Source organism: Microtus pennsylvanicus, chromosome 9 (assembly GCF_037038515.1).
Source record: "Microtus pennsylvanicus isolate mMicPen1 chromosome 9, mMicPen1.hap1, whole genome shotgun sequence".
NCBI classification, from domain to species: Eukaryota; Metazoa; Chordata; class Mammalia; order Rodentia; family Cricetidae; genus Microtus; species Microtus pennsylvanicus.
In genome coordinates this window covers 13,362,468-13,372,452 of record NC_134587.1, presented here as the reverse complement: position 1 = coordinate 13,372,452, position 9,985 = coordinate 13,362,468, and the positions used below count along the sequence as shown (strand labels likewise).

The following is a 9,985-nucleotide window of genomic DNA, read 5'->3' as shown; positions in this document are numbered from 1 at the left end:
TTCTCCTCCCTTGGCTCCCTGGCTTCTGAGAGGTGAGCTATTATGCTGTGTTACATACTCCCCACAGTTATGTTCTATCTTGCCACACGCAAAGGAAACTGCTGACCTTTGACCGAAACCATATGCCCAAATAGATCTTCTTCCTTATAACTGGCTTATCTTGGGTATTTTGTCACAGTAACTGGAAGGTGACTAACAAGCAAGAAAACATTTCTCGAGCATTGCTTCATGACAAATATTGCAATATTTCCAATACTTGCTTAATAGGTAGACCAAGAAATTCTATCTACATCAAAGGGGTGTTTTTGAAAGAGAGATTGCCAGTTTGGAAGATGGCAACTATGTAAATGACATATTTTTACATGAAAGGGAAAGCATGGTCCATTTCCAGATGTAAATCTAGAGCCTGCTATTAAGAATTTAAGGACTGAGGATTCAAATGAAAAAAACATATTCTTCCTTTATGACGTCTGCGTTCCCCTGAACTATAAGGAGGGTACCTGTGGCAGGGCCATGATGAAGTTGTAAGCATTGGCCTCCTTGGCAGCTTGGACTATGTCTTCCATCGTTGCTTCCTCTCTGCCATAACGGATATTTTCTGCGATTGTGGTAGAGAACAGAACCGGCTCCTGTTCCACCACCCCAATCTGGTCCCTCAGCCACCGGGTGTTCAGAGAGCGAATGTCGTGGCCGTCCAGAGTCACCTAGAGAGCAGAAGAGTGTCACACAGCTTGGAGTCCCTCAAGCTTCTGAATCATAATGTTAGGTGATACTTAGCCACTGGGGAGAATAAGCAGAGAATAACAAGACGGTAATAGAAACAATCCCCATGGAAACGTGGCTATCTATATAAGGATATCATTGAAATAAAAAATTCATTGTCAAAACACGGGTGATGTAAAACCCACTTAAGTTCTCATTGGTAGCCTCAGAAATGGCACATTTTTGATTCCTCTGAAGAGTAGCCAGTTGCTCACCATACTCTGAGTACGTTTATTGTCTTTTGGCTCGTGACCAAACAAGGGACTTCAAAAGATACAATAAAAGTAAGCCATAGCTCCTATCTTGTAGGTGTGTGCTTTATAGGAAATCTTGCTGCCTAATCTGATTCATCAAAAAACACTTTGCTGCTCAAAGAAGTTGAAACTGTACATGTGAAAGACAAAAGAAGCACTATAGGTAAAGGTAAAACGATGTTAAATCCAAAGAATCCATTTGACAACGTCACTATTTGCATTCGCTCACTCCGACGTGTTGAGAAGTTTCTGGGAGATACACACCATGCCTTCGCAGGGGTCGTAGAACCTCTGAATGAGCTGTAGGGCTGTGCTCTTCCCAGAGCCACTGGATCCCACCAGAGCTGTCATTTCCCCCGGTTTAATGACCATGTTGAGGTTGTTTAAAATCTAAAGAAGAAAGAACATCTTTAAGTTCATAATGTCCCTGGGCACTTAACTAAGCAGTTAGACCATCCATAGGATGCCTTGTGAGGATTTGTATCTTGTATCCATACCCCCGGCATGTGTGTCAATGTGTGTGGGTGTGTCTGTGCTTACTTATGTGCCATGGTATTCTCCATGTCTACCCATCAATCAACAACAAAAGAAGACCGTCTGGAAAAAAGGTTTGCCATTAGCACATTGCTTAATAACCGTGGCCAACAATAAAATGATAAAGTATTAACACTGACAAATAAGCAAGGGTCACCTTTAAAATTAGGCCTCGAAATCTAATCTAAAATACAGCTGACATACCAGGATACCTCAAGAAGTCAATGTCAATTAGTTAAATAAGAAGCTCCTGTAATTCACAAGCGTAATGATAATTCATAGACCAGGAATCAGAAACAAACCAATTTGCAGATGATATGCTTGAATGGTATGAGGCTATTACTTGAATAACGTTGCCTAATAAATGTGCGTGCTGTGTTTCTAGGTCTAAACCCCTCTGAAGGACAAGGACTAAAGGTGGGAATTAGGATTCGGTTCTGTGAGTATTACAGATATGTTATTAATAAGAGGAAACCAGAGATGCCGCGTTCGGAATGAAAGCAAAGCCTCATTTCAAAGCCGGTTCATTCAAGAGGGCAGATGGTTGCTTCCTGGAGAGTGGGGTTCCCTCTAACAATCTTGCTCTGGAGGTTCTGGAAAACAGTCTAATCCCTCACTATGTGCCCAGGACAATCACTAAGCACGAGGTTTGCGAAAGCACCAGGTGACCTTCCTCTAAGGACTAACGCAGCCAGAAGCCACGGGAACCTACAAACAGTAGAGCTACTTCCAGTTGCTCATTTCTCCAGCCACGCTTCCTTCATTAGGCTCCACCTCCTGTGATCGCCAAGGAGGTGGTGACTGGAAAATGTACTACTTGAAAGGCAGGATCTCCCACTCCTTTCAGCAGAGGATCACAGGGCTGACTTAGTGAGTCTGGCGCTCGACCGTGTTCCAACCAGAAGGATTTGCACAATGCCGGGTTTGAAGCAAAGAAGAGATGGGAAACTAAAAGCAACATGGGATATATGTAGCCTTGCAGAGTTCTTCAGGATGTTCATTGAGAGACTGACTGGCCTGCTTCATTTACCAAAAATATTTTCCTGCTTAGGTTTAAAATGTCAGAAAATTGATAAGGGTAGAAAAAAATAAGCCTAAAACTTGGGAGCTGATTATAAATTCTTTTCATTCTTTTTTCCAGAAAGTTTGTAAAGGAAATGAGCATTTTTATATTTGTGTAAGAAATTTTAAGCATATGTACAAGATGGGAAGAGTTTTATTTATTTGTATAAACCTACAGTTTAAAAAAAGAAAAAGAAACGCAGTGTGCCCCTAAGCTGGCACAATACACAGGGACACTTCCAGAGAAACTGAGTCAGCCCTAAGAAAGCAGCGTGTGGCTCTGGGAATGAATTATATAATAATAATAATAATAATAATAATAATAATAATAAAAACATCAGGCAAAATGTGAACACTCACCTTCACATCTGGTCTAGAAGGATACCGGAAGGTCACATTATGGAATTCAATTTCCCCCTTGATTCGATCCAGCTTGTATCCATCTTCTGACATGCAGTCAATGACGGGTTGCTGCATTGCAATACAAAGATACAGTGATAATGCGTACCGCATCGATTTTGTGTCTGTCTTAGTAAATTCGTGAACTCACAAAGTAACACTGGGACTGGAGACACGGCTCAGGGCTTAAGAGCTCGCGTCGGCAAAGGACCCTGATTCAGTTGCCAGCGCTCTCGCAGTAGGGAGCTCACAATGACCTAGAACTCCTTTTCCAGAGGATCTGATGCTCTCTTTGGATGTCCACAGGCACCAAGCATGCATGCGCTGCGCATACATACATGGAGGCCAAAATACACAGAAAAACAAGATGAATAAATCTAATAATTTTTTTTTAAAAAGCAGAATTTTATTTGGGCAAAATATTGCAGAGATATGTTAAAGGTAAGTTACTTCCATATTTCATATTTACAAAAGTAATGTTACTCATCACTGTTGAGATTGCTGGCTTATTATATCACTATATATTATTGTTGAATATGACCTTGATAGAATGGTAGAGTTTTATTTATTTATTATTATTTGTTGAATTAGTACTTTAAGATTATATATTATTAATATTATATAATATGATAAGAAACTGTTTATCGATAGATCATATAGTTAGCATTTAATGTAGTGTATTATATCACACACGTTTATATTACTGAGATGATAGGAGGCAAAAGTGTTTTAATATAGCTTTTGCATTTATGCTGTTATGACCTTGTTAGACAGGGAGGAACCTCTGAGAGTATCTCTTGCCCAGGGAAATATAACTATCAGCTGGGCTGGGGCTAATGACACTCTGCATTTGGTTGCCAAGGTAGGTAATGAGTAAAATTAAGTGCCCACAAAATGTTCTCAAATATCACCAACTTCCGACTGTACCCTGAATTCACTCTTCTGCTACAGTGAGACCAATTTAAAACAACCATTCTGGCTACCCAGAAAAGGAAGAGGACCATCTCTTCCTCTTGGAACACTCCGGGTTCAATTATTTCTGTCTTCCACACTAGTAATAAGAAATCATGACCAAAGCTATATTCTATTTTTTTTCTTAAGAGTCTAATAGGGATAATAAAATAAATTTTAAATGCCTTAATTTTCAGCTGTTTTCACAGGGACCCTCGACAGTTCTCACTCCATTTGAAATGATGGCTGCCCTAAGAAGTTGGCATTAGAAAAGGTCAAAGGTCTAGAGAGGCGGCTCAATGGTTACAAGGCACGCTGCTCGTCGGAGTACGGAAGTTCAGGACCCCACTCCTACAGAGGGAGGCTCACAGCCACGTTTAATTCCGTCCCCAAGGAGTCTGACACCTCTGACCTTCACTCCCACAAGCAGGCAGACAGATACACAGACACAAACACTATTAAAAATAACAAAATAAATCTTTCCTCCTGTTCTTGGTCAGTAGCTACCTGACATGATTTTCAATCTACTTCCTTAAGTTAATCAGCAAAATCCTCTCAGGGCTACCAAAGTCCTTTAAAAACCTGAAGAGATTCCCTGCCAGCAGAAAATCCAGGCTCACAAACCTGATCTTCAGGTCTTTCCCACCCATTCCTTCCGCCTTTGCCCTGGATTGCTTTGCTTGCTCACACACACACACACACACACACACACACACACACACACACACTCACACACACACACTTTCTTAACTCCTTCAGATCACCAGTCTCTTCCTAACTTGGAAGTTTCTCAACCAGAAATTCTTTCCTTGCTCTTACTTCCCAAGAACCCCATTTAAAGATCCCTCCCACTAGCCAGCCAAAACACTTAGTCCTATTTTGTCTCTTTTATTAGGTCTAGCATTCTCTGATGTTATCTTTAAATGTTTATTTCTTCCCTGGTACGGTGGCTCACGCCTTTAATCCCAGCACACACAAGCCTGAGGCAGGTGGATTTTAGGGCCGGGTGTACCATAGCGAGCACCAGACCACAGACAGGACAATGTGGGAAGACCCTGTCTCAAACAGATGTGATTTCTTTGCAGGTACCTTCCAGTATGAGTATGTGAGCAGGAACGCAATTAGTTCTACCTCGCAGCTCTTAGAACCTGCGCAGCCCATACCCCACTCCCCATTTCTTTTGGCTTTTACGCACCCTGTCTATTGTTTGGAAAATACTGGAAGCTGCTGACCGCCCAGTGGCAAAGACTTCCAAGGAAGAAGATGCATGGCCGAAGTTCATAGCTGCTACTATGACACAGAGGAAAATCTGAAATGCAAAGAAAAACATAGTTTTCATACATTTTTGCCAGTTTGTGAACAATGCCGTTTATCGTTTGGAGCATCCTCGTGAATTCTTGAGATTTCTCAGAAATATTTAAAGTTAAGTTTACAAGCCTTTCAGAAATATATCGAATATTTTTTACCTTGTAAAGCGTTTCTCCATAGTTATACTTTAAAATACATTCTTTTAAAGCTGAGCATCCCTTTCCTGAGGGAATGGTAAAACAGGCTGATAAGAATAGTTTTTATCTAAACTGTTTTAAGACCACCCTCTCCAGAAACCTCCCACCCCAGCAAAGGAAGTCTTCTTGCATCCTAGATCCAGAGTCGGCAAACACATTCTGTAAAAGTCCCCTAGTAAATAGCTCCGGTTCTTCAGGCCATAAGGGTTTAGAACCATGTACACACATGCCATATAGTACAAAAGCAAGCATAGCAATGCATAAATAAATGTCTATGGACATACCCCAATAAAGTGTATTTATAAAAAATAGAGACTGTATTTGGTGCAATGACTATTTTACTGAGTCATTGGAGTCTTCAATTGAAGACTAGAGGACAAACCCGTGCTTAGCCTGACATTATAAGCTGCTGCCTCAAACAATTTTCTTCATGGAGATTCTTAGAAAAGACTATGAGTAAGAGAAGACAGACACATGCCCAATAAGATTGTAGAGAGCAAACACACATTCCAGGCAGAAGTTTTCTTTCAAAACATCACAGCTTTAGCCGTGTGTATAGGAAGGTAAGGAGAGAGTATAGGGAGCAGGCAATGCATGGGGCACCCTTCCAGGGAATTGGGCTCCGTGTCCCTTACAACATAGATATGGAGGAAGGAAAACTGGCTTCAGAGCCTCGCCTGTAGTCACTGAGACCAGAGCTCAAGTCATATTCTTTGTCACTTGGCACATAGTCTTAACTTCACGGTCACCTTTCATTTCTGTAGTGGTAGAATCATGATGTCAATCACAGAATGAAGTTGTGCGTATGATTTATGATAATTACATCAAGCACCTCATTCAGTGCCTGTTGCCTTTTATTCACTGAGTGAATATTACTTTCTATTTCTGCTATTATTCTTTATTATTGAACCCTGAAACCTAAAAAACAAACCCTCATTCAGTTCTTCATCTTTCCCTAATAGACCAGAGAGCATGTTTTTATCTGTACACAAGTAATACTAATTACAGTAATCTATGGGAGCTGTTTCTCATTTACACCCAAGAAAGCCATAATAGTTTTATGCACCACAAAATGTGCCAAATTAATCTGATTGTTTATTAGTTTAGGGGGTTAAAACATTTAACTCAACTTAAGAGTACTCAACTTTTGTTTTGCTGTGGAAAAGTATAGCCAAGAATTAACTCTCTCTGTCTTTTTCTCTCTCTCTGCCACACACACACAGAGGAGGGGGGAGAGAGAGGGAGAGAGAGAGATATTTATTAAAGGAAGTCTTTTGTTTTTTGTTCTGTTTTTTTTTACAAAGAAGCACTTATTAAGGCAACGTGTAAGCAGAGGAAGAAGTCGAGACTAGGAAGATAATAACGGATGATGAAAACATTAGCGATACACACTATCCTATGTCTATACAACGTAAGTGTGAAACCTATCCGCTGAAATGGTGGACTTCCCAGAGAAGGTCTAGCAGGTGTGTCCAACCAACACTGCCATCTGAAAGCTATGCGGTCAAGTTACAAAACAAAACATAAAAATGTGCCCCTCCCCATCTTAATGTTTTAAGTTTAGAAAATTTGCTGGGCCACATTCATAGCTTCCTTTGGCTACTTGTAGCATGTGGGGGGCAGGATAAACACACATGACAGACGATGTCATGGTTGGAAATGCCAGGAAACTTAAAGACGAGAATCATAAAACTAGAAACTAGCTGCTGTGGTAGTTGAACGAGAATAATGGCCCCAGCGGCTTTTTTTTTTTTTTTTGTATCTTTGCTCCCCAGCAGGTGGAACTGTTTGGGAAGGATTAGGAGGTGTGGCCTTGTTGGAGGCAGCATATCGTTGGGAGTGGGCTTTGAGGTTTCAAAAGTCCATGCTATTTCCCAGTTATCTTCCCTCCCCCATGCTTTTAGAACAAGATGTAAGCTCTCAGCCAGGTGGTGGTGGCATATGTCTTGAATCCCAGCAATTTGGAGGCAGGCAAAGGGAGGTGGATCTCTGTGAGTTTGAGGCCAGCCTGGCCTACAGAGTGAGTTCCAGGATGGCCAGAGCTACACACAGAGAAACCCTGTCTCTCAGCCACCACTCTGCACTCTAATGTCATGCCTGCCTGCTGCCATGTTCCCCATCATGACAGTCATGAACTCAATCTCTGAAACTGGAATCCCCCAGTAAACCTTTTCTTCTACAAGTTGCCTTAGTCGTGGTGCCTCTTCACAGAAACTGAAAAGTCGCTAAGACAATTACCACGGTGCTTCTGTTTGTTTTCCTGTGGTATAAGCACCATGGCCAAAAGCAATCTGGGCAGGAAAGGGTTTGCTTGACTTACAAGTCAGCATCTATTATTGAGGGGAGCCAAGGCAGGAATCTGAAGACAGCAACTGAAACAGAGACCACAGAGGAACTACTCCCTCACTTGCTCCCTATGACTTACATAGTTTGCTTTCTTCTACAGCCCAGGACCACCCACCTGGGGATGGCACCACCCACAGTAGGGACCCTCAGACACCAATCAGCAATCAAAGACACGAGACAAAACCATGCCCTACACACATGCCCTCAGGCCAACCTGATGAATGCCATCTCTCCTTCGAGGCAAGTTTTCCAGGTGTGAAAAGTTGACAATTGAAGCTACGATAGGAGGAATGTTTTACTCAGAGCTTTCAGATGAGTTTGTGCATGTTTAATTTTCAATTTACTAATTCATTTCTCCTTTGAACGTTCATTCATGAATTCCTCTCTCTTTTCATAGACATAGAATCAAAGAACAACTTTACTCAAGGAGTGTGTTTCTGCAAAGTGAATTTGGACAGTGCTGGATTTGGCTATTGGTAACTTTGGTTGGTAAATGCATAGTATACAGCTTGGAAATGATTTTAATTACATTTATTTATCTGTCCATTGGGGCTGCATGTGTGCCACAGTGCAGGGGTGGAGGTCAGAGGATGCCTTGCCTGAGTCAGTTTGCTCTCATGGGGTTTACGATCCCTTAGGGATCGAACTGACATCACCATGCTTAGCAGAAAGAGCCTTCACCCACTGAGCCGTCCCACCAGCCCAAATGCCAAAGCTTTCAGAAGTAGGTGGATCAATAAGGGGAGGGAACTTTAGAATCAGATTTCAGATCTACAAGACTTTAAACTTGTGCAAAAGTAGATCTAAGTTGCAGGGAGAAATGCAAATTATGATAATACCACTTTTTATATCATCTTTCAAAATTGATATAACACTTGAACACGCATTATCAGATTCAATATTTTTAAACAAAGTTCAAAGCTATGCCTGCTGTCCATTCTTCAAACACAAAAACAATTTTAAAACATTCTACTGCTTCATTATTGCTCAGAATGACTGACATTGGACATTCATCCCCATGGCCTATGCATACATTCCTCAGTTTCCCCTACAGATGTTTGTAATAAATAGTATGTTTTGAATGATAAATTTTCATGTAGTGAGCTCCTGGTACTTTCCATTGTTCAACTGGGGCCTGTTCCATCAAGAATCCGTAGCCAAAACACTTTATTTAAAAATCTCCGGTGAGGCTGTTTCCATCACCACAGCAATGCCAGCCCCGCCCCCCACCATGGACCTCATAGACCTTACTCTCTGAGGACAGAAAGGGCTAAGGATAAATGCAAACAGATGCAAAAGTCTCCCAAGACACAAGTGTCCTGAAGGAGAACAGAGGCTGTAAAGAGAACTCGAGAATAGATGGGTGCAAGGCCTGGCTGGGAAAGTGCAGGCTGTCACTTTCAGAGGTGATAAAATAAGGAAGAAAGGAATTGTCAGGGGCAACCAGAACACTTTTTTCTGTCCTGGACATATGAGCTGACCCTCTATTTACTATCAATGTTCCCCTTCCTCTGTGTTATAGTCTATGCCCCTGTTAGCCATCACACACTTACATGATTGCTTAATTACTCCTTATCTTTCCCAATGGGACAAAAAGAATCCTTTTTTTTTTTTGCTGTCCACTGTGCCATGGATGGATTGACACACAGCAGGTGCCCGGTCAAAGCTTATGGAGGGACTGAGAGGACACCGTGAATGAACACAGCTCTAACATTCATGACGGCATGACATTCCACAAGTGAGTTATGAAATACGCCTGTATAACTTACTCAGTTGAAGATGTTCCTGACTTGATGTGTTCATAATCACAAACATAATATTTAGGCACATATCTTGTACTAGTCCTAACTTCAGTTTTATAACCTGTTCATTTTTAGCAGAGAGGTCAATGATTTTCCATTTCCATGGTATATGGTCTTTGGGGACCAGCTGGAGGACCACCGCTGCACAGCTGCAAAATCTCTGGTTATGGAAATCATGAAATTGCTGCTCATCACCCCACATGTCCAGCTTTCTTCACTAAAGTGTCTTAATACTATTAGTCCCGCAGATGGACTTCAGCAAACCCCTGAGGCTTTCCTGCCTTGGACTTTAAAGCAATAATCCTTATGGATACTATGGAGACTTTTAAGATAAACCAGCAGGAAATACCATATATAGAAAACAAGACCA

At 41.5% G+C, this 9,985-nt stretch overlaps 1 protein-coding gene across 1 annotated transcript in view; it reads right to left on the bottom strand.

Moving 5' to 3' along the window:
- Abcb11 (ATP binding cassette subfamily B member 11) overlaps window positions 1-9,985 on the bottom strand; it is a 72,451-nt gene that overhangs the window by 35,856 nt on the left and 26,610 nt on the right. The window contains exons 11-14 of the mRNA XM_075984973.1: window positions 5,158-5,271; window positions 2,973-3,083; window positions 1,281-1,406; window positions 501-704 (exon numbers count right to left, since the gene is read on the bottom strand). Of these exons, the coding sequence (XP_075841088.1) occupies window positions 501-704; window positions 1,281-1,406; window positions 2,973-3,083; window positions 5,158-5,271 (555 nt within the window). The remainder of the gene's footprint in view (window positions 1-500; window positions 705-1,280; window positions 1,407-2,972; window positions 3,084-5,157; window positions 5,272-9,985) is intronic.